The 25,036-nt window shown below is 52.6% G+C and overlaps 2 protein-coding genes across 2 annotated transcripts; one reads left to right on the plus strand and one right to left on the minus strand.

The window, feature by feature from the left end:
* Window positions 1-288: 288 nt before the first annotated feature.
* On the minus strand, window positions 289-6,631 carry LOC142912133 (uncharacterized). Its single transcript, XM_076060451.1, has 6 exons — window positions 6,617-6,631; window positions 5,795-5,962; window positions 4,944-5,687; window positions 3,512-3,776; window positions 2,489-2,526; window positions 289-459 (listed from the first exon to the last, which is right to left on the minus strand). The coding sequence occupies exons 1-6, from the start codon at window positions 6,629-6,631 to the stop codon at window positions 289-291; spliced, it is 1,401 nt and encodes a 466-aa protein (XP_075916566.1).
* Window positions 6,632-13,452: 6,821 nt separating this feature from the next.
* LOC142912114 (protein Wnt-5b-like) lies at window positions 13,453-24,458 on the plus strand. The gene is made up of 7 exons (XM_076060432.1): window positions 13,453-13,636; window positions 14,609-14,717; window positions 16,171-16,409; window positions 17,174-17,505; window positions 18,475-18,591; window positions 19,853-20,162; window positions 23,826-24,458. The coding sequence occupies exons 2-7, from the start codon at window positions 14,632-14,634 to the stop codon at window positions 23,918-23,920; spliced, it is 1,179 nt and encodes a 392-aa protein (XP_075916547.1). The 5' UTR covers window positions 13,453-13,636; window positions 14,609-14,631; the 3' UTR covers window positions 23,921-24,458.
* Window positions 24,459-25,036: the final 578 nt, after the last annotated feature.

Raw genomic sequence — 25,036 nt, forward strand, 5'->3', positions numbered from 1 at the left:
TTTCGTACACGTTTCCGAAGCACAAAAAAATAGTTAAGATTTTTAAAGTTTAACATTTCACAACAATGCATTGCGTTGTGACCAAAACGTCGTGAGAATTTTATTGTGTTATTTTATTATTTTATTCTCATTCTACGTGACTTTACCGAAAGAACCAAAGAAGATTACTTAGAACTGTTTTTGTCCTTCCCCCCCCCGCTCCCGCATCTCCGACTCACACGCACCTACGTGTACGCACCTGGCCGAGTCGGCGGGACACCCTTCACCAAACACACACACCCCGCGCTGTCACGCGCCACGCGGGGAGGAGCCGCATGCCGCGGCGGTCTCCGCCAGCACGGCCTGCAGCAGGCCGACGTAGCGAACCGTCGCACGCAGCGTCGCCACCCGCGACGGCCGGAGGCGGTCCAGCGGCAGCAGGCGACGCAGCAGCAGGAACGCGCGGTTCAGGTATCGCACCTGAGGGCACGGACACGCAGACGGACGGACGCGCGCGGACACGCCGTCAGCGCCGGGGATGGACGCCGCTTGGCCCTTGAGCGACGGCGCTCGAGGGCCAAGCGGCGTCGAAGGCGATCGACGATCCGGTGAATCGCCGATCGGCTTCCGGTCGCTCGCTGGCGGTCAGTCGCCCTCCCTATCGCTCTTCTCTCGCCACCAGCACGGGATTTTTGTTCCCATGAATTTAACTCGTTCCGCCACCCGTGGGCGAGGACTCGGTTCGACCAGACTTAAACCGTCTCGCGTCACCCCGTGCCGCGTTGCACGATAACGCGAAGTCACTCAAAAGCACGGGGAGAGAAACGGGCACGCGGGAGGATGGACACACGGACGGACGGATGGTTCCGAGTTTTAAGTTAAATAATTATTTGTTTCTATTCTTAGCTCTTTCGGTAAAGTCACGTTGAAGGGAAACAATAAAATAATAAAATATATATAAAACAATAAAAATTATCACGACGTTTCGACCATAACACAAACAGTCGTCATCAGAATTTTTATTGTTTTATATATTTTATTATTTTATTGTTTCCCTTCAACGTGACTTTACCGAAAGAGCTAAGAATATGAATTACTGCAGTCGCGAAAGCTTTAAATCAAAATTATTTGTTTTACGCGGCGTCCTTGTCGCGGGCCATCTCTTCGCGCGACGATGAGCGACTTTACGTTTTACACCTCAGACGTTTGAAAGGGCACCCGTCAGCTCTCCCAGTGGCAGCTGTCCTCGTGCTGCACCACGTGACGCCCGGCCTGCAAGTGGGGGCCAGTCGGGAGGAGACTGTCGCTGCTACGTGCGGTCCCAACTGATGTAGGCGCAGTGTCAATGTTTAAAACATCACTCACATGGACCACGATGGGCTACTCTTTTCACGTAATCGCTGGGGTGGCCTGCGAGATCCGAACCGAATCTCGAACATGCCACCGCCGGGCCATATCACCCCCCCTCCCCTCCCCCCCCTACCCCCCCAAGTTTTATTTTAGTCTGAGTCAACCTAAGGGGATCGTGGCCTCTCACCCGGAGCCTTTCGCGCGTTCGCTTTGCTCTTCCGAGCTAACGCGGCAGCAGCCGCTGTCCTCGGGGAGGCGGAGGAGCACCAGCGGGAGGAGCGCGAGGAGGTGGAGCAGACGGCGGTGGAGGAGGTGGAGCAGACGGCGGTGGAGGTGGTGGAGCAGACGGCGGTGGAGGTGCTGGAGCAGATGGCGGTGGAGGTGCTGGAGCAGACGGCGGTGGAGGTGGTGGAGCAGACGGCGGTGGAGGTGCTGGAGCAGACGGCGGTGGAGGTGCTGGAGCAGACGGCGGTGGAGGTGGTGGAGCAGACGGCGGTGGAGGTGGTGGAGCAGACGGTGGTGGAGGTGGTGGAGGTGGTGAAGTTGACGGAGGGACCCGTGAGAGTCCTGCAGAGCCCAGCTGGAATCTGAGACCCCTTGAGAACCACGCAGGACGACCCCGCTTGCAGCATCCGCTGCTGCTGTGGCTGCTGCTGGTGGTGGTGGTGGACCTGCTGCTGGAGGAGGACCTGCTGCTGGTGGTCGTGGTGGTGGACCTGCTGCTGCTGGTGGTGGTAGCGGACCTGCTGCTGGTGGTGGTGGTGGACCTGCTGCTGGTGGTGGTGGTGGACCTACTGCTGGTGGTGGTGGTGGACCTGCTGCTGGTGGTGGTGGTGGACCTGCTGGTGGTGGTGGTGGACCTGCTGCTGGAGGAGGACCTGCTGCTGCTGGTAGTGGACCTGCTGTTGCTGCTGCTGCTGCTGGTGGTGGTAGTGGACCTGCTGCTGCTGGTAGTGGTGGACCTGCTGCTGCTGCTGGTGGTGGACCTGCTGCTGCTGGTGGTGGACCTGCTGCTGCTGCTGCTGGTGGTGGTGCTGCAGGAGGACGATATCGACGAGACTTGGCTGGGAGTCGTCTCGCAGCTCGCCACGCTGCACGGCAGAGAAGAGCTCCGGTGCCGGGGTGCGGAACAACAGGGGGGGCGGCACCGGGGGGGCACCAGGCCACCGGGCCGGCCCGGGGGCCCGACGAACGGCGCTGCGGAAGGAGAAGCACAGGGCGAGCGACCCCCTCACGATGGGGGGGGGGGGGGGGGGTAAATGTGTCGGCCTGCTCTTCCACGCTGGCCAAGACGACTCGGGGAGAGGCGGCGGCCACTCCCACGCCTCGGCCCGCCGCACGCGACCTGCCCCGTTGGGCTTCGACTGCCGCACCACAGAGACCGCCACAGAGACCGCCACAGAGACGGCCACACGTCACTGACACACCGCGGTTGCCCTCGTGGCAAACAGCAAACAGCGAACAGCGAACACAGCACAGCCAACACAACACAACACAGTGAACACAACACAGCCAACACAGCACAGCGAACACAGCACAGCGAACACAACATAGCAAACACAGCATAGCCAACACAACACAGCCAACACAGCACAGCGAACACAGCGAACACAACACAGCCAACACAACACAGCGAACACAACACAGCCAACACAACACAGCGAACACAACACAGCCAACACAGCACAGCGAACACAGCACAGCCAACACAACACAGCGAACACAGCACAGCGAACACAACACAGCGAACACAACACAGCCAACACAACACAGTGAACACAGCACAGCGAACACAACACAGCCAACACAACACAGCGAACACAACACAGCGAACACAACACAGCCAACACAACACAGCCAACACAACACAGCGAACACAGCGAACACAACACAGCCAACACAACACAGCGAACACAGCGAACACAACACAGCCAACACAGCACAGCCAACACAACACAGCGAACACAGCACAGCGAACACAACACAGCCAACACAACACAGCGAATACAGCCAACACAGCGAACACAACACAGCGAACACAACACTGCCAACACAGCGAACACAGCGAACACAACACAGCGAACACAACACAGCCAACACAACACAGCCAACACAACACAGCCAACACAACACAGTGAACACAACACAGCCAACACAGCACAGCGAACACAACACAGCCAACACAACACAGTGAACACAACACAGCGAACACAACACAACACAGCGAACACAGCACAGCCAACACCGCCCCTCACCGGCTGGCCAGGCCAGGGGTGCCCCGGGGGTCGGCCCGGCTCCGAAGGCCCCGCGGGTCCCGGAGGCCACTGCCGGAGTCTCGACGGGTCCGCGGAGGCCACGGGTTCCAGAGGGGTCACGTGGCCCCACGGGTCACGTGACCCCCGGGAGCCGGCGTGCAGCCGCTCCGTGGCGCAGGGGGCGACGGGGCTCTGTGGTGCATCAGAGACGTTCACAAGGCACGTCACGTGCATCAGAGGCGTTCACAAGGCACTGTGGTGCATCAGAGGCGTTCACAAGGCACTGTGGTGCATCAGAGGCGTTCACAAGGCACTGTGGTGCATCAGAGGCGTTCACAAGGCACTGTGGTGCATCAGAGGCGTTCACAAGGCTCTGTGGTGCATCAGAGGCGTTCACAAGGCTCTGTGGTGCATCAGAGGCGTTCACAAGGCACTGTGGTGCATCAGAGGCGTTCACAAGGCACTGTGGTGCATCAGAGGCGTTCACAAGGCACGTCACGTGCAGCAGAGACGTTCACAAGGCACCGTGGTGCATCAGAGGCGTTCACAAGGCACTGTGGTGCATCAGAGGCGTTCACAAGGCACGTCACGTGCATCAGAGGCGTTCACAAGGCACTGTGGTGCATCAGACGCGTTCACAAGGCACTGTGGTGCATCAGAGGCGTTCACAAGGCACTGTGGTGCATCAGAGGCGTTCACAAGGCACGTGGTGCATCAGACGCGTTCACAAGGCACTGTGGTGCATCAGAGGCGTTCACAAGGCACTGTGGTGCATCAGAGGCGTTCACAAGGCACGTGGTGCATCAGAGGCGTTCACAAGGCACTGTGGTGCATCAGAGGCGTTCACAAGGCACTGTGGTACATCAGAGGCGTTCACAAGGCACTGTGGTGCATCAGAGACGTTCACAAGGCACTGTGGTGCATCAGAGGCGTTCACAAGGCACGTCACGTGATTTTGTTTCTGCTGAAGGTCAACTCGAGGTCAAAGTGATTTGCCGCTCAGGTGAGCGGCGGTGCTCATGTCCGGTTTCACAGCCCTGAGCCGATGGTGGAAATTCCATATTCCTCTGGCGGGGGCGATCCCTTTCAACTCCCCCCCCCCCCCCCTAACAAAGTGGTCGTTATTTTATCGACCCTGGCAGGACTGGAAAGGCGGCGGGAATTAATCTCCTGAAATGTCGGAGATAGGCGCACGCGAATGAAGATGCATACACACACACACGTGCATTCATTCGTTTGCACTACAGATCGGTGAAATAAATGTGCGGTCTTAATGAGGACCTACTGTGCAATGTGTGTTGACGTTCGCGACATCGCGGGGGGGGGGAGGGAGGGGGGGTGGCGAGGGAGCTCCGTTACCTGTGAGCGTTGTGGGATGGCACGGCCGTGCGAGGCGTTGCGCGCCGCCACGCAGCAGATCACCCCGGCCGGGGGTGCCGGCGGGGCGCGCCTGGTGCCTGCCTGGCTCACAGCGGCAGCAGCAGCAGCGCCAAGGGCTTTCACGCCATGCCACAACACCCCACTGCTACCACCACCACCACCACCGTCACTACCGCTACTACCATCGCCACCATCGCCACCATCAATATTACAACCAGCACTATCACTACCAACACCACCGTCAATACCACTACTACCATCGTCACCATTGCCACCATCAATATTACAACCAGCACTACCACTACCAACACCACCGTCACTACCACTACTACCATCACCACCATCGCCACCGTCAATATTACAACCAGCACTACCACTACCAGCACCACCGTCACTACCACTACTACCATCACCACCATTGCCACCATCAATATTACAACCAGCACTACCACTACCAACACCACCGTCAATACCACCACTATCATCACCACCATTGCCACCATCAATATTACAACCAGCACTATCACTACCAACACCACCGTCAATACCACTACCATTGCCACCATCAATATTACAACCAGCACTACCAACACCACCACTACCACCACCACCATCATCAATACCACCACTACCATCACCACCAATGTCATAACCACCACTGCCACCGTAATCAATACCACCACTGCCATCACCTCCGCCGGCACGTGGAATAAGCCGCCCTACCTGCGGCACGCCTGCACAACTCGCAGCTCCTGGGTGGGGCTCACCGGACCGAGTCTCACCTGGAGGACTCGGGTCTACCCGCAGCGCACCCGTGCGGCGACTCGCACCTGGGCTGCCGACACTTGCGTGAGAAGCGCCCCGCGGATTGGCGTCCAACCAGGGCGCGCCAGACCGCGCCTCTGCGTCACCTCCGCTCCTCGCGCCCGCACGAGTCCCGGCGGCGTCTTCGCCGTCGCCCGCACCGCGACCCGCGAGCTCGCCGCCCGCCCGCCCGGCTTGCCAACCGGGCGAACGCGACTCCGGTTTCGGGCGGGGCGCCCGCCGCTCGCCCGCCGCCCACGCCGGCGTCGACACCGGCCGCACGCCCGTCGTGAACCTCCAACGAGCGTGGCCCTTCTGAGAGCCTGGCTGGCACTCAGCCACGCCTGGCTGGCACTCAGACACACCTGGCTGGTATTCACCCACACCTGGCTGATACACAGCCACACCTGGCTGGTACTTATCTACACCTGGCCGATACACAGACACACCTGGCTGATACACAGACACACCTGGCTGATACACAGACACACCTGGCTGATACACAGACACACCTGGCTGATACACAGACACACCTGGCTGATACACAGACACACCTGGCCGATACTCAGCCATGCCTGGCCGATACACAGACACACCTGGCTGATACACAGGCACACCTGGCTGATACACAGGCACACCTGGCTGGTATTCACCCACACCTGGCTGGTACACAGACACACCTGGCTGATACACAGGGACACCTGGCTGTCACTCACCCACACCTGGCCGATACACAAGCACACCTGGCTGGTACACAGACACACCTGGCTGGTACACAGGCACACCTGGCTGGTACACAGACACACCTGGCTGATACACAGACACACCTGGCTGATACACAGACACACCTGGCCAAGGCACATCTAGAGCTACGCGCAGGTAACCCTGCGATAGTGAGACTAGCCCGGTGCCGACACCACGTGACGCAGCGCCTGCGAGTGGCCACGTGGTGCTCGCGGCTGCGGCCTCTCCTCCTCCTCCTCCTGCTAAGGAGTTGGAGTTGGGAAGAGTCTCGCTGGCAGCGCTGCACTGCATGGCGGTCGTGACGCTGCTGCTGCTGCTGCCTCTGTTGCCGATGATGATGCTGTCAGATAGCGACAAGGGCAGTGCTGATGATGCTGTCAGATAGCGACAAGGGCAGTGATGATGATGCTGCTGCTGCTGTTGAGGGCCGATGATGATGCTGCTGCTGATGATGATTGAACTGATGATGCCACTTAATGCTATCGCAGCTGATGATGATGATTGACAAACATGATTGTTATATTCTTTGGGTCTTTCTGTAAAGCCACGTAGATAAAAATATATATAAAAATAATAACAATATCATATAGCGGGAGAGCTGCTGAGGCAGTAAACATAAATGTGATTCCTGCAGTCACGAAAGCTTTAAGTCATTAATATTATGGTCATCGCAAAAAATCCAAACGGCTCGGCATTGTACGAAATGCATAACGTAACCCAAGAGCTACAGTATTATTACTACTACCACTGCTTAACGCGGTGTTTGTTGTTGTTGTTGAAATTAAGAATGGTCACATTCTCCAGAAAGTGCGTCTATGAATCTGGAGACTACGGTAGAGAACGCACAGAGTTGGGGGTCTGCCACGCGTCCACACCCCACCCCCCACTCGGCTATTTGTAGCTCGAATAACAAACGTAAACGCGAGACAACAGACCGTCCTGCTGGCCTGGTGAAGCTTCACTTTGTGCCCCAACTCCTTACAACATCACCACCACCACCAATGTCGAGTCCAGTGAACGATCATTAACAAGCCCTCCACAGCGCCGGCGGTAGCCACCGCTCCACACACGCACCGAGTGAACAATTCACTATTCACTAGGCGCACTCCTCCTTCAGCCTGCCCGCCTTGATTCATCAATCAGTGGGATTGCGACACTAATTTGCATAATTGATTGGCCGATGCCTTGACGGCCACGTGACGCTGGGAAGCCACGCGCGTGGATGTCAATGATTGCCAATCGGGTTAATGAGTTAATTGCGAGAGCACGTGACGTAGACGCGTGTTTACAATGCATTATTGGCACTTATCTATTATATTCATCACTCGCACGAGTGGGTGGAGGTTTATACATTGTGTCCGTGTGTGTGTGTCTGTGTGTGTGTCTGTGTGTGTGTCTGTGTGTGTTTGTGTGTGTGTCTGTGTGTGTGTGTCTGTGTGTGTGTCTGTGTGTGTGTCTGTGTGTGTGACTGTATGTGACTGTGTGTGTGTCTGTGTGTGTGTCTGTGTGTGACTGTCTGTGTGTGTATGTCTGTGTGTGTCTGTGTGTGTGTGTCTGTGTGTGTGTCTGTGTCTGTGTGTGTGTCTCTGTGTGTGTCTGTGTGTCCGTGTGTCCGTGTGTGTCTGTGTGTGTGTGTAAGCGTGTGTGCGTGTCTGTGTGTCTGTGTGTGTGTCTGTATGTGTGTCTGTGTGTGACTGTGTGTGTGTCTATGTGTGCGTGTCTGTGTGTGTCTGTGTGTGTGTCTGTGTGTCTGTGTGTGTGTCCGTGTGTGTGTCTGTGTGTGTCCATGTGTGTGTGTCTGTGTGTGTGTCTGTGTGTGTGTGGAAGCGTAACACATTGTAGTGTAGTGGTTAGCGCTACGCTGCGCTACGAACCCGGCGACCCGAGTTCGATTCCCGCTCACGGCCACCACCGGTGACGATTATTTTAACCGGTCCTGGGCCTCCCCTAGGTCGTCTCAGCCTCAAACGAGTAACTGCTGTGGTGTGTGAACATCCCCACTGGGGAGACAAAGGCGGCCGGGCGTTGTGGATCCAAGTCCTGGGCGAAGCCGGGTAGTACAGCTAGTATTTTATAATCAAGGCCATCTGTCACACTTATAACGTACTCGGTACATGCTGTCAGCTCCACTGAAACAAATTACGTAATTATCTTCATTATGAAAATCATGCAGGTCAATCACCGTGGCGTCAATTATTTTGAAAAATATTGCAGAGCATTAATGTAATGGACGATGCCCATTTATTAACGACGTTAACGAACCTATTTGTTATTGATGTTTTAGTTTTTCCCGGTCAGGAAATAAAACAAATTTAAACCAGCTACAACAATCACGGGGATATGACGGTATCTAGCAGATGGATGGTACGATCATCACGGATCGTACGATTGTCGTTGATACGGCGTAGTATCACCACGTCGCGAGGACCCTGTGTAGCGTCGGACATACACAGCACGTGCTGCCCGGTGTCTACTTACCTGTGGTTGGGGGCACAGTCAAATTGGGGGTGCCACCCTGCGCTGGGGAGAGACAGGGAGCCGGGACGTTGAGGGGCCGGGTTCTCCCCCCACCGACCCCGGGTGAGGGGTTGGGGATTTCTTCCAGAGCCATGATGATAAACAAAGGCAGGCCAAGCCCACTTTACCACGCCATTTGCTTAATCGGGACAGTTGCACGCACGCCTCTTAACTATGCTCAGATATATTATTGGTTCTTTCGGTAAAGTCACGTTGAAGGGAAACAATAAAATAATAGAATATATATAAAACAATAAAATTCTCACGACGTTTCGACCGCAACACAAGCAATCATCATCAGGTGTGAAAACCTGATGATGACTGCTCGTGTTGCGGTCGAAACGTCGTGATTTGATTATTTGATTGTTTCCCTTCTACGTGGTGACTTTACCGAAAGAACCAAGAATATGAATCACTGCAGTCACGAAAGCTTCAAATCAAAATTCATGCTCAGATGTGTTTTTGGCATCTTTTTTTCCCCCCAAACGTTATTCCAGAAACGTGCGTTCCGTATGACGTCACGTGACGAAGTGTCCGTCTGGAACTCTCGCGAAGCGGAGCGGCGGCCTCCACCACCCCTCCCCCCGCTCGCGAGGCGGATTTCGCAAGCGTTTCTGAGATTCCCTTCAAATGACCTTCGATTGACACACACACCCACCAGGAGGAGGGGGCACAACACTTCACGTCGATGCCCTGCGACGAGGCGAACAAAGAGCATGTTGATTGGACGAGTCGAATTATGGTGAGAAAAAAAATATTTATTTGTGTAGAGCTGGAACTTGGCCCAAATTAAGTGAGAACTATTTTTAGCATGATGGTTAGCGTAGTCGTTGGTGATTTGGCCGACATCAAATGTACACATTTAAGGGTACGGTTTAAACATTAGGCGGTTGTTGCTTGGATTCAAACCCAGGGTCTCGGCGATTCTGGCTCAATGCCCTCGCTGCAGATCCGTCCATCCGTCCGTCCCAACGACACTCAAGATAAACAACTGGAGCTGCTCAGAAATCCATCAGCAAAAAAAGGCATTTTGAGATGAAATTGGGTTTCAAATAGATTTCAGTGAGGAGCCTAAAGGATATCAGTCCATTGTACAACGTCAGTCTCTTAGAAACTCAACCGCATCGGCTTGAAAACAGTAATTGAGGTGCTGCTCAGTTAGTCCTGAAATTTGCGGATAAAATAAAAACCAAACAGACGAATACATGATCATAGGGGTTTTCCCCTTTTCTTCTGGCAACGAAACAGCAGCGTTAAGATGTTAAAACACCAAAACTGAAACCTTTTAACAAGGAATCACGTTGCTGCATTAACCACAATGCTTGTGGTCAGAATGCAAACAAAAACAACACACTCTGATAATATTTGATGATGCATTGTCTTTGAAAACTGATTGGCCCACACCAGAGACAGCTTTCTTAGGAGCCTCGTCTCAGACGGTGTTAGACCAGAGGACGCCAAAAGGCCAAAAATGCGTCTCTGGTGTAGACCCAAGCAGTTTCAAAGACAATGCATCATCATATATGATCAGAGTACGTTTTTTTGTTTGCATTTTGACCACAAGCATTGTGGTGAATGCAGCAACGTGATTCCTTGTAAAAGGTTTCAGTTTGGCGTTTTAACATCTTGACGCCGCTGTTTCGTTGCCAGACAAAAAGGTGGACAAACTTACCATCACTTTTTGGCGCTGGCAACAGGAGGTCCCAGGATAAAGACAAATGTTGTCTGACCATTGTCGCGCGTGGCAGGACTTGTAACACACAAACTACATTCCGCTGCAAATCATGAATTACCTCCGTGATAGAGGTGTTTTTTGTGTTAGATCGCGTAAATATATAAATGTGTCGTTAAACCCGCCACCACCCGACGCAGCCAGTTAGTTTGTCCCGTGAACAGAACGTGGCCCAATTCGTCACTAGCACGGCAACAGCGGTGCGCTGGAGAGCAAAGCCCAAACATGAACAACGTGAACACGACGTTTCGTCAGTAATCACAACAAGCAGCTTCACCGACGTTCGGTGCTTCTCGGCTATCGGCCGTCAGAGGGGCCTGGCCGGATTTCCCTTGCCGCCCCTCTGGGCATCACCGACCGAGACCCCCAGCCGACGTGACTCTTGCGTCACGTGCTGCGCCGCCCCCGGCCGTTCGTTCGTCCGGCCCGGGGAATGAATCTCGTCACTTGGGGACCGCGACAGTCACCAGGGGCCCTTCTTGATGACGGAGTGGCCTTGGCAAATCCCCCCAAGCCTCTACAATCAGCGGTGCAGATTTGTTGTGTGGTAACACCGCAGTGCCGCTGCAATGCCAGCGCTTTTAAAGCGTAGGCCGATCAATGATTTTACTTTCGTCGGAGGATGTCTCTGTTTAAGACAACATCATGGTTTATAATGGCTGCTGTGAATTATACGAAGCATTTCTGAACGGTTTAACACGTAGCAGGCTGTAACGAACATTATCATCCACGAGAGGTTTTTGTGGGGTCAGATCGCGTACAAATATAAATGTTGTGTCGTTAAAACCCGCCACCACCCGACACAGCCAACCAGTAAGGGTTGTCACATGAACAGAACGTGGCCGATTCGTCACTAGCACAGCACGAGTGTGTAGTGTAGTGTATAGTGTAGTGTATATTAGTGTATAGTGTAGTGTATAGGGTAGTGTATATTAGTTTATAGTGTAGTGTATATTAGTGTATAGTGTAGTGTATAGTGTAGTGTGTACTAGTGTATAGCGCAGTGTATAGTGTAGTGTATAGTAGTGTATAGTGTAGTGTATAGTGTAGTGTATAGTGTAGTGTATAGTGTAGTGTATAATAGTGCAGTGTATAGTGTAGTGTATAGTAGTGTATATTAGTGTATAGTGTAGTGTATATTAGTGTATAGTGTAGTGTATAGTGTAGTGTATAGTAGTGTATAGTGTAGTGTATTGTGTAGTGTATATTAGTGTATAGTGTCGTGTATGTCAGTGTATAGTGCAGTGTATAGTGTAGTGTATAGTAGTGTATTGTGTAGTGTATAGTGTAGTGTATATTAGTGCATAGTGTAGTGTATAGTGTAGTGTATAGTGTAGTGTATAGTGTAGTGTATATTGGTGTATAGTAGTGTATAGTAGTGTATAGTGTAGTGTATATTAGTGTATAGTGTAGTGTATAGTGTAGTGTATAGTGTAGTGTATATTAGTGTATAGTAGTGTAGTGTATAGTGTAGTGTATAGTGTAGTGTATAGTGTAGTATACTAGTACAGAACACCGGTTGTGTGTTGGACAGCCAAGCCACGACATTAACAAACTGAGTACCATGACGTTTCGCCATTAATCACAACGAGCTTCAGGTGACAGCTAGCCAGCTCTCCAACACACAACCGGCGTGCTGTACCAGTGACGAATTGGCCACGTTCTGTTTACGTGACAACCCTCACTGGTTGGCTGTCTCGGGTGGCGGCGGGTTCAACAACACAACATTTACACATTTACGCGATCTGACCCCAAAAAACCTCCGTTATTGATGAATTTGTTAACACATTCGCGGGCTTCCGTTGACTTCTGTTCTTCACCGTATGGCTCTGCCTTGAATAACTCACCCACGAGCGAGGAGGGCCTTTGACAGACCGCGCGGTGTTGTACGGTAGAGCGTAGTGACCCGTGAGAGTGCAGCGATCACTCAACATAGACGTTGGACTTCTTTCGCGCCGTACGTGGCAATCCAAACAATTCCTTACATGGGAAAAAAACCAATGAATAACGATTGAATGATTACCAATCTATTATATAATTACAATACCCGCTCCGCCTCAAATCACCGCACCAGACTGGGTTAAATGATGACGTCACCCTGCTGCTGCTCTATTTAAGACCGGGAGCAAGTGGAGAGGGCTTCACCATTCTGGCAAATCGCCCGTTGATACTGAATGTAATTACCAGCGAAACGTCGTACTACTCAAAAAATGTAAATGATGTTGATTCACTCTTCAACACACCGATTGGCTAAAGCAGTGAACTATTTGTCTTTTTTAAACGTGACACTTTTTTTACTGTTTGGCCGTGTCGGGTGGTGGAGAGTTAAAACACATTAAATAACACGATCTAACCCAAAAACCTTGATTGTGAATAATATTGGTCGCGAAAGCCTACGTGTTAAACTCAACATAAATAATATGTCGAGAAAACCACGTTTACGCATCTGCGTGAACGTGGACACAACGTTGCGGACATAACCCACCCCCCAAGTCTATCACTGTGGCAGTCAGAGTGATGGCGTTGGGGGCAGGGTGTCTCTTGATTGATGAGGAGCGAGGGACGCACGTGGGGAGGGGGGCAGGGCTTTGTGGAAAGTGGCTGCAGGTGTGTGTGGGATGAGATCATCTCGGGAGCACGTGGACTCGTGATGAGCACGCCGTGATGACTAATTTGACAAACAACAAGATCTATAAAAGGGCCCTCCGCTGACACTGCGGGGGTGTGGATTCCACTGCCTGCCTGCCCGCCTACCTGCCCGCCTGCCTGCCTGCCTACCCGCCTGCCTGCCTGCCCCACCTGCCTGCCCTGCCTTCCTGCCTGCCAGCCTACCTACCTGCCTGCCAGGCTGTGTACCTGCCTGTGCACCTGCCAGGTGAGACTGCCGACGACGGGGAAACTCGTCCACGGCCCGTGGAGCACGTCCCGAAGTGTCGCACCGTTTGCAATCGGAATGGCGCCACATTGCGGGCGAGTTTTTTTTCGTCTTCACGCGAAAGGATTTCGCTCCTTAGCCGCTTTGCCCCGAAGGGAGCGAGCGAGTGGTCAAACTTCCGGCCTTAAAAATATAAATCTGATGAACGTAGGTGGAGTCAATTCTTGACCCGATTTCAGTTCCCTCGCTCACGGCCAACGCCAGTGACGATTATCTGAACCGGTCCTGGGCCTCCCCTAGGTATACTCGGCCTCAAATGAGCACACCTGGTGCGATGGGTAGACCTCGCCACAGGGGAGACAAAGGCGGCCGAGCGTGGCGCCGCTACTCGCTAACGGTACTTGCCTCGACGGTCTAAGGCTTGCACGGGGGACCTTTGTCTTTGTGTGTGCGTGTGCAAGTGTTTCACGGTGGGGAGCATGAAACTCCCCGGCCCATCGCGCTCTTCAGACGATACCGGGGAGACTCATCATCCTCACATGCCCTCACCCCCCTCCACCAGCAGCCACGCTCCATTGAGACTACCGTAGTTTCAAGCATGTAACCCGCAGAAATTCAGATAGCCCGCACCTCCATATACCCCGCATGCATTCATAGATTTAACGTCGTTACCGCAGCTTAATTCCATCGTACCCACCAGAGTGACGGCAGTCGAGTTGGTCACGATCACTGTGGCTAGGAGATGTTAACTCCCTCGCCTGGTACGCAAGCGGTTGTGGGTTCGATCCCGCGTACCACGCGAGGTAATGAACATCTCCCAGCCACCATGGTGGTGATGATGATGATGATGAGCGAGACGTGAAAACTCAAAACATACGGCAGTGGGCATCGTCAGGGTCGAACCCACGACCTCTTGTGTACCAGGCGAGGGAGTTAACATCGTCACCACCGGGCCGCTTCTCTTCTGCGCAGCGCCGCTGACCACGAGGATTTCGATGGATCCCCTGCGACGTGTGGACTGGTTCCCGCTGGGGCTCTGCGCCTTGGCACAGCTGTGGGCAGTCGCCAGCGCCTCCTTGTGGTGACCGCAAGCCGCCGCCACTGCCGCTGTCTTCGTCCTCACTGCTGCGATGAGAGCTCACAAGTTTCGACGTCGATTTGAGCACCCTTCTTACCTTGCCTCTATTTTGCACACTCAATACGGTTGTTGTACGGGATTTTTTTTATCGTGTGCGTGTATATACATCACATATACAGTATCTAGCGCGGTATATTGGGGCACCATGGTGGCTAAGAGATGTTGACGACCTCGGCTGTTATGCAGGAGGTCGTGGGTTCAATCGCGACCTTGACACATGCCGTATATTTGGAGTTGCTATATTTTCCCCGTGGTCGTCTTAAGAATTTTTATTCCGGGGTCCTCCGATTATTCCCTCCACATTTAGAAGCACGCGTTGAGAGTGTTTGCCTACTGCTGTAAGTGTCAGCGTGATGATCGCCAGGTCGCCGCTGAGGAAAGAGTCACTTGGCTCGGCCGGGGTCTTGCGCGCTAAAAGACAATCGCTTGTTTCCCATCCTGCGCCCATGTAGCGTCCTCCTCCGGCGTGCGGCACGCACACGCACAGTCGGAGACGATGCAGTCGCAGGAGGCACCGTCTCTTATTTCCGTTACACCAACTCCGGCCTCTCTCTCTCGACCACGCTGCCGTACAGCCGCGGCCCAGACACGACCCTGAACCGCGTTGCGTCGACCGAGACGACCAACCGCTGTCCGGCCGCACAATTACCGGTGAAGGCGACAATGAGAAGAAGAGTCCATTCCCAGTACCGGCAGCCCGGAGCGCTCTCACCGCTGCTTTTATATTGCCCCTGGCCCCTGGCCTGGCCTGGCCCCGCCCCTGGCCCTGCCCTGGCCCCGCCCCTGGCCCCACCTCCCTTCTCAAACCAACCAGAGGGTTCCAGGGGCCTCCCTCCCTGTGAGGTCTTCCGTGACCCTTGCCCCGGTTCCTCCGCCCTGCCGGCACGCAGCGGCCGTGTGTAGACTCTCGACGGCGTGAGTGCACTTGCTGTCCACAGCAGTTGCCGCCGCTGGACAGCGGTCGGCGCTGTGTCACTACACAACTTCAGAGAAGAATAACTCGTGTGTGTGTGTGTACATCGTGTAATATTCAAATTTACAAACCTGTAGAAATTCCACAGATATTTGCTCTATTTAACTTTTTATCATGTAGCACTTTTTCAGGAGAGGCCTGGCTATCGCACTTTATAGCTCAAGAAAGTGGCCGATATCATCATCACGTGCTGATTTATAGCAGCAGCCAAATCACTCCAAACGCGTAGAGACGTTGATTCTAAACCAGAGGGACCTGGAGATGAATCCACGCAACCACGGGGAGAGACATGCAAACTCAAAACGTACATGCAGCAGCAGGCATTTTTTAAGGGGTTGGGATCGAACCCACAACTGCCTGCGTACCAGGCGAGGTAGTCAACATCCCCCGGCCACCGTGACTTCCGCCCCCATCCCTCTGCAGGTCGCTCGCACTGTGGGCCCCCAACTTTGACCCCTCCGAGTATCGGCCGCTGTGCATTTGGGTGCCGGGGCTGTCTCCCGCACAGCGCAGAATATGCCTGCGGCACCGGGACCACGTGGTGCACGTGGCCGAGGGCGTCCACCTGGCGCTGTCCGAGTGCCGGCACCAGTTCCAGGGCAAACGGTGGAACTGCACCGTGCCTGGCGCGGAGGACGCACTGGACCTCGTGGCCGAGTCGGGTAAGGGGTCAGAGCGAGCCCGCCACATCCACTCGCACCTAAGGTGCCCGACCGCTTCCCCGAGACACGCACACAGAAGCTTTTTTTGGGGGGGAAAGGGGGTGGGGTCGCCCACCTCCCACCCCTACGCGACTCTGCTTCGGAGTTCCCGCGTTCCTCCTCCAGGGGTTTCCCCCTCCCCTACGTGACTCTGCTTCGCAGAGTTCCCGTCCTCGGGCAGCGGGAGATGTCCGCGGGCGGCCCAAGCGGCCGCCCCGTTATCCCGATGGCAACCGCCTTCGCTCTGGGCCAGTGCCAGGCTGCGGCTCGCTCGCTTCACTGCTCCTGACGCTCCTGGCACGCCTCTTGGGGGTCCCGGACGTCCCACCGGCCCTAGTTCGCTCCCCAGGTCGGCCGCTGTAAAAGCAGCGATCGTAATACCCGTCACCTGATCGTTTCCCTGTCCCGAGATCTATTCCGCGGAGTTGGAGACGGCGCTCGGCTCCTACCCGCGGCGACGATCCCCCTGGTCCCCACTCGTGTCGGTCCTTGAGGGTGGGAGCTCTCCCCAGCCGCTCGTGCTGCTGCCGCTTCTGAGCTGCGCGCCCCCACGCCGCCGATTCGGGGGCTCTCCTTTCGCAGGGCCGCGGAGCCCATTGTTCGGTCCCCGGGCAAATCCCGTGAGAGGGGTCTGTCTCTAAATAGGCGACGTTTTCCCTACCACCTGCTTGGCGTGTTCTCCCCCAAAACCCCTTCCCACACCGGTCTGGCCGCACCGTCTCCAGCTGACGGGGCGGGCTTCACGCACGACGCCCCCCTGGGAGTCTCCCCAGGCTCGCGCGAGGCCGCGTTCGTCTCCGCCGTCACCGCTGCCGGAGTGGCCCACGTGGTGGCGCGCGCCTGCCGCCAGGGGGCCCTGCAGGGTGCTTGCTCCTGGGTCGTTCCCCACGCCATGAAGCTACCGCCGGATGCTCGGCGGGGCGGCTCCGGAGACGACGTCGAATACGGATACCAATTCGCCAAGTGGTTCGTGGATGCGGGCGATCACAATCGTGGCAGCGGGCAAGGAGGGGAGTCTTTGGCGATGAATTTGCACAACAACGAGGCCGGCCGGCTGGTGAGTGGGTGAACGGGTGGGTTGTGCATGTGTGTGTATTGTCATTAAAAAAACAAATGTAATGGAAAAAAGTTATTTTATGCGATCAATGCAAATTAGGTTCGGCTTTGTCGGCTCGGGTTGTATTACCAATCGTGATTGATGCAATGATTCTCGCTTTAACTTTCACCGGTTATATTCTTGGTTCTTTCGGTGAAGTCATGTAGAAGGGAAGCAATAAAATAATAAAATAATAAAAATATGAACATTAAAATTCTCACGACGTTTCGACTGCAACACAAACAATCATCATCAAAATTTGAAGAAAAAAACACAACTTTTTTCAAATTTTCTTGCTGTGGTTTTCACACCTGATGATTGCTTGTGTTGCAGTCGAAACATCGTGAGAATTGAATTGGCTTATATATTTATTTATTATTTCATTTTTCCCTTCTACGTGACTTTACCGAAAAAACCAAGAATATGAATCCCTGCAATCACGAAAGCTTTAAATCAAAATTTTACCGGTTTATGTTTCAAGTACAATAACGTCTGGTCGCAGGATACAGTTCTTACATTTAAGATTATTGTTATGCATGAATCTTGATTTGAAGCTTTCGCGACTGCAGGAATCCACACCCCTTTGGGTTCTTTCGGTAAAGTCATCACGGAGGTAGAAAAAATAAAACGTCCACGCTGCTTTGATCGCAACACCACAAAGCGGTCGTCTTTAGGGCGAAAAAGCATACCCCAGCAGTTGAACTGCTGGAGCAGCGAGAGAGCCGTTACACACAGCAAGAGGTGATGTTTGTGGCGAAGGGCACGCTGGGTCTGAGCTGGAAAGGAATTCCATCCCCGGACGCAGGCACAGGTGCCGTCGTGACGTCACCGCCACTTGTTAGCGAACGGCGGTTGGTAGTGGCGATTATGATGGTGGCGGTGAGTGTGGTGGTGGTGGTGGTGACGATGATGACGGTGGTGGTGCTGCAGGCGGTGTACAATCTGGCGTACATGGGCTGCAAGTGCCACGTGTTATTTGGTACCTGCATGCTGAAAATCTGCTGGCAGCAGCTCGCCGACTTTCGCAGCGTTGGGAACTTTCTGAAGGTGAGCTCACGGCTGCAGGTGATGAGACTGCACCCAGAGGAGGTGAGTGTGGGGTGGGAGTGACGAGGATGAAGCCTTCTAGATTTGAAGTTTCATGACCGCAAGGATATTTCGGTAAAGTCACGGAGGTAAAGAAAATGAAAAATAAAAATATTTAAAAAATCACGACGTTTCGATTGCAACACAAGCAATCGTCATCAGGTGTGACAACCACAGCAAGAAATTTTGCTGAAGTGGGAAAGAAGCCGGAGTCAAGGGGTTTATACTGGGCATGGTGGGGGTGGGGGAACCATCACGTCACCATACATAGCAGGCGTTACCAAAAAGATTTCCAAAATCTTAAAAACAAGCACAAGATCCAGGTCCGATTCAGTACAGTACACAACCCCTGATCTAATCCCATCTGTGAAGGATGTCATTCCTGACATGCAATACCCTGGAGTTTACAAACTGAGTTGCATTTGTTTCGATTGTTACATTGGGGAAATGAAATGTCATGTCTCAGACCGTATCCGCGAGATTTGAAATACGGCAGGACTAAATTTTCCGCCGTGGCTGATCACTGCTACAACGCCGTGGGCTCCCATGATATTGTTTTCTCCGAGACCAAAGTGCTCTGCAAGCCGTCTGGCTACCATCAAAGATTTGTTCATGAAGCCATCCAGATATACAAACACAGACATAACTTCAACCCAGAGGACAGATACAAACTGAGCAATCATTAAAATGTGTTATTAACCAAGTAAAATTGAACAGTTCATAGTTGTTCCCTCTTATTTACCGGATACTAGTTTATTTTACAGAGTTAATTACATCGTCAGCGCTTGGCAGTGCGGCTATTTTGTTGCGAGTGCCACCATCCGTGTTGGCGGCAATCGTTGTAGATGCGTGGCTCTCTCCCCACTGGCCCCTCTTCCTGCACCTACAGCCCCGCCCACTCCCCCCCCCCTACCATGGCCAGTATAAACCCCTTGACTCCGGTTTCTCTCCCACTTCAGTAAAATGTTCTTGCTGTGGTTGTCACACCTGATGATGATTGCTTGTGTTGCAATCGAAACGTCGTGATTACATTTTTTTATCTTTTATTTTCTTTACCTACGTGACTTTACCGAAAGAACCAAGAGTGAGGATGAATCCATAGGAGGGTTACAGACGGGGGTGGGGGGTGGGGGAGGGGGGGGTCCCTCACAGCTAAGGGAGCTCCCCGCATTCACTCAACAACCACCACATCCCCTGATGACGACGATTATGGTTGCCGCAGGAAAAGTACGACAGAAGTTCCGCCGTGCAGCTGGTAAGCCACAACGGTGGGGGCAGTGCCGGAGGCGCCAACGGCGGCAGGGGCGGCGCCGCCCGCTGGCCCCGCCGGCGTCTGGAGGCGGTGAACGAGCGGTTGACGGCGCCCACGGCGAGCGACCTGGTTCACGTGAACGCCAGCCCGGAGTATTGCGAGCGCGACGAGACTCACGGCGTCCCCGGCACGGTGGGGCCGCAGTACAGCATCACCTCGGAGGGGGCCACCGAGGGACGCTCCGTCACGTGCTGTGACAGAGGATACGACACCTCTCAAGGTGCACACCTCACCCCACCCACCCCCCCTCCCCTCCCCGAAAATAAACTAAAACTATTCATTAAAAAGCGCAACTATTTCATATTACATAAAATCCGTGATCTAATCCCATCTGTGAAGGATGTCATTCCTGACCTGCAATGCCCTGGAGTCTACAAACGAAGTTGCACATGTGGTGATTGTTACGTTGGGTAAACGAAACATCACGTCTCTGACCAGATCCGCGAGCACAAGGCAGATCTGAAACGCTCCAAACATACAACAGCGGTCATTGTCAGAGTTGGGATTGAACCCACGACCCCTGCATATCAGGCGAGATAGTTAACATCTACTAGCCACCGTGATGATGATGAGACGCAGACTCCAAATATGCAGCAGCAGGGGCAGGCATCGAACCCACAACCTCTGATGTCTCTCTCTACATGTGTGTCACATTTCAGTGAAAGGACATTTTCGGAATTTTTCTAATCTGGTATCGAGCAAAAATGTACAACTCAAACATAGCAGCATTTATTGTTGAAATTACGGACGGCCGAAACACGGAATTGGGAGCCCGCGATCTGAAACGGAGTCAGCCATTTTGATTCCGCTCAGCCACTCGGCTTTCCACAAATAAACCACGGTAAAAAAAATGATCTCGTCCAGGAGCGTGAACCGTTGGAACAAACTCCGGTCATCTTGGTAGCAACGGCTTTTTGGCTCGGCCATCGAACAAAGGCGGTGGTCACTGCATCATTGCGCAGCGCTCTCGGATGTGCTTCTGTGGCCGTCTGGAATGCTCTTCCGATATTAGAAGGCGCTTAGATTTAAAGCTCTTCTTCAGAAGCACTTTTAGTGTTTGCCCTTCCCCCGCACCTCCTGAGCATGGTTAGCTACGTACGGTGTGAAGAAGTTCAGCACGCACACTATACACTGCAATGCACGACTACACATCACACACTATACCAGTGGTTCTTAACCTTGTTGGAGGTACCAAACCCCACCAGTTTCATATGCGCATTCACCGAACCCCTCTTTAGTGAAAAATAAAATGTGATTTTTTTCAAATTCAAGACATAGATATATTTTTTACTGGTACACAAAATGAGCCGTGCATGAACATTACCTTGTTCAAAGAATAAAACCAACACAATTCATAAACTCACAACAAATTACATACCTGGAAATCAATGTGACTTCTGCTGTTGCCTTTGAGAGATCAGTTCAGATATGCGTGGCTTCACCTTGGCAAGTGCCACTCTCATGTCATTTTCACAGCAAAGTCTGTTCCTTTTCTTCGTTTTTATGTCCAGCATCCTCGAAAAGGATTGCTCACAAAGATATGTTGTAACAAATGGTATAAAAAATCCAGGGCTTTCTTAGCAATAACTGGATACTTGTTCATTTGTCGACACCAAAACGTTGAGAGCGTTGTTGTTCTGAAGAGTTGCTGTTGAACCTGGCTCTGCTGAATTTCAATGATTTCGTCGAGGAATTCATCATTGACATCTGCTGTTTCAACAGCAAACGTGAACGGCTGTCTCACCCATGCTGGATATGACTCTCTTGTAGGGAAATATCCGTCGAGAGACTTTGCAAGCTCATCTAAGTGCGTGGCAATTGTTTGCTTCAGTTCCGTGGATACAGAAATATCTCCGATTCCAGACACATCTTCGATCTTACTTGCACAGTCGTCCAGAAGCGGGAAGTTTGCGAAGTTATTGTTCTATGTTCGTCGTTTCCATAACGGTAGCTTTTTTTGAAAAGCCTTCAGGTGTTCTTCCGCTTCCATGATATTGACTCCACCACCCTGCATCTGCTGATTGAGATGATTGAGAGCTGCGAATATATCAGCCATGTACGCTAAAATGAGAATGAACTCAGGATTTTTGAAGCAATCTGCATGGCAGTGTTGGTGCTCTTGCAAAAACAGGGCTAATTCCACACGCATGGCAAAAACACGATTCAGCACCTGTCCCCGGGATAACCACCGAATATTAGAATGGAGCAGAAGTACCTCAAATTCAGAGCCCATTTCTTTACACAGCTCACTGAAGATGCGGTGCCTCAGAGCACTTTTTCGCACATAGTTCACACATTCCACCACAGTTTTTAATACTTCTGCCATTTTTGGAGGTAAGTTTTTTGTTGCCAACGCATGCCTGTGCAGAATACAATGCGTCACAATGATGTGTGGTGCATCGGCCTTTACTAGCGCACCAAAACCAGACTTTCTTCCCAGCATGACTGGAGCTCCGTCCGTACAAACTGCAGAAACCATATCCCATGAAAGATTGTTGTCTCTGAAGAAGTCATCCACAAGCTTCTTCACATCGGCTGCCTTCGTTGTTGTTGTAAGAGGCTTACAAAATAAAAACTCTTCTTTAATCATGTCGTCTTTCACATAGCGTACAAAAACAGCAAGCTGGCTTAGATCAGAAACGTCTGTGGTTTCGTCGAGTTGAAGGCTGAATTTTGCCGGGCTTGAAATCAGATCCGCGACTACTTGACCCAAGATGTCTTTACTCATGTCTTCTATTCTGTCACTGATGGTGTCATTTGAAAGGGGAATTTGGGATAATTTACCTTCGGCCGCTGTTCCGAGTATCAGATTCGCCATCTTTAATGCAGCTGGTTTCACAAGTGTTTCACCAATGGTGTGTGGCTTGCCCTGCTTTGCGATCAGGTAAGCAACTTCGTACGATGCTGTCAGGATCGGTTTGTTAACAGGTACAAATCCAAGAGCAGGCAGAGAGGCCCTTTCATCGAATCTGGCTCTCTTCACCCTGAATTCAGCAAGTGTTGTGTTCTTGTATTCCCCGTCTCCATGCAGCTTCAAGAAGTGTTCCTTTAGTTTTGCCGGTGCAAGACTAGAGTTGCTCAACTTGGCGTTGCAAATCATGCAGATAGGACGCTCACTCCCATCACGTTCCGTGATACATGAGAATCCATGTTGTACATATTCGTCCGACCACTTTCTTCTTTTGCCCGACATAGTTAGTATGGATAAAATATTAAAGAAATCACACGACGTACGACAACAACAGTCACATGTTGACTACTGAGTACGCACTAAATTCCCCGCAGCGCTGATTGGCCAAGCAGTGTTGCATGATCATCTGCAGCCAGTGATGGCCAAGCGGGCCGTGTGTGTCATCACAAATTTACACAATAATTCAAGTGTGTCCGGACCTCCGTGGCGGGGGCTCTGCCGAACCCCTGAGATCGACTCACCGAACCCCTGGGGTTCGATCGAACCCAGGTTAAGAACCACTGCACTATACACTACGCTGCATGCTACACTATACAACTATACACCAATCTACACTATTCTACACTACTGTAATGTCCCTCGGAAAACTTGCCTTTGTTCTTTTTTTTATTAGGGCGCATCGTGCAGATAACATACTTTCATATCCTACGGTACTTCGCTATGACCAGCATATACAGCGCTTGGGCTAGGATAGAAACAAATACTTGGGCTAGGATAGAAACAAAAACTTGGGCTAGGACAGCCACCCAAGCAACGCCGGCACGGAGACGGCGGCGTCAACGGCGATCGCAAGATTGCGATGAAAAAAATCTCGCGGTCAAAAAAAAATATCTCGCGGTCAAAACGACGACGCTTCTCGCGTTTGTTTCGCACTCTCGCCCCGTGCTGTTCCCCCCCCCCCCCCCCCCCCAGTCACGGTGGAGAAGCAATGCAGATGCAAGGAACAACTCCACTGGAACGTCGATTGCGAGCTGTGCCCATGGACCGATCAATTCTTGTGCAAGTAGCCTCAAGCCGCAGCCTAGGGGTGGCCTCGGCTGAAATCGGACTCCATCTGGTTTCAGCCCCAGGTCCTGCGGGTGTTTGGTGACCCCCACGAAGTTTGTTTGGGGCACCACGGCATCCAGCATGCCCATCGCTACGAGCCGCGTCACACTATACATTACACTACTACAAACGCTACACGTTGATACGCTACACTTCACTACCCTACTATACACTTGTCAACATCCGCACATGGTGAATTTCCACAATGCAGAAGCACCGTTGTTTTTGACTGTCACCACTTGAATGCGGTTAGTGACTAAGTGGCCTTGTTGTTCCTTTTAACTCCGTTCTTGTTAACGCCGCGTTTTGCCAAATGTTAGAAACATTCACTCGGCACACTGAGGGTTCACAGTGCGGTTCGGTGACCCCTACAAAGTTGTTTAGGGAGCCGCCCCTGCAGCATCCGTCATACCCTTCACTGAGCCGCGTTGCACTGTATACACTTCACGCTACACTTGTAGACAACCTTGCCTATAAAAGTAATTTTCTGTGTGTCTATCTGTGTGTGTGGACGTCGGGGATGCGTTCCTGAGTATCAAAACGGCGTTATACCGAAGCGATTGATAGTGTGATGGTGGTGGTGGTAGTGGTAGAAGTAGGTGGTGGTGGTAGTGGTGGTAGTAGTAAGTGGTGATGGTGGTAGTAGGTGGTGGTGGTGGAGGCGAAGGGGCTGAGAGGCGATGGATAACGAGAGAGGACGAACGGTGATGCTGTCAGTGACGTGAGTGTGGGGGTTGAGGCGACGCAAATCGGGTGGCGAGGTTAATAAAGTGACCACGTAATTTGCGAAGCGACGTTAAATCAGAGTATCACTGTAATTTCTGTGCGTTTTGGATCTCGATTAAGTCGGCTGTAGTGTTCATGATGGCGTATAGTGGTGCACTAGTTCTGCATTGATTGCAAATGATAACCAAGGGGGGGGGGGGGGAGAGTGGGCGTCATGATGGATACCGTAACGCTCTCCAGCAACGCCTTATCCCACTGGAACAGTTTCATTATCGATAAACTAGAATCGCGCAACATTCACGAGTTTCCCCTCCATCTGTCCACACGCGCAGGGGCGGAGCCATGATTTT

Source organism: Petromyzon marinus, unplaced genomic scaffold, assembly GCF_048934315.1.
Source record: "Petromyzon marinus isolate PM22_M1 ecotype Great Lakes invasive population unplaced genomic scaffold, UKy_Petmar_22M1.pri1.0 PM_G_Scaffold_19, whole genome shotgun sequence".
Taxonomy (NCBI): domain Eukaryota; kingdom Metazoa; phylum Chordata; class Hyperoartia; order Petromyzontiformes; family Petromyzontidae; genus Petromyzon; species Petromyzon marinus.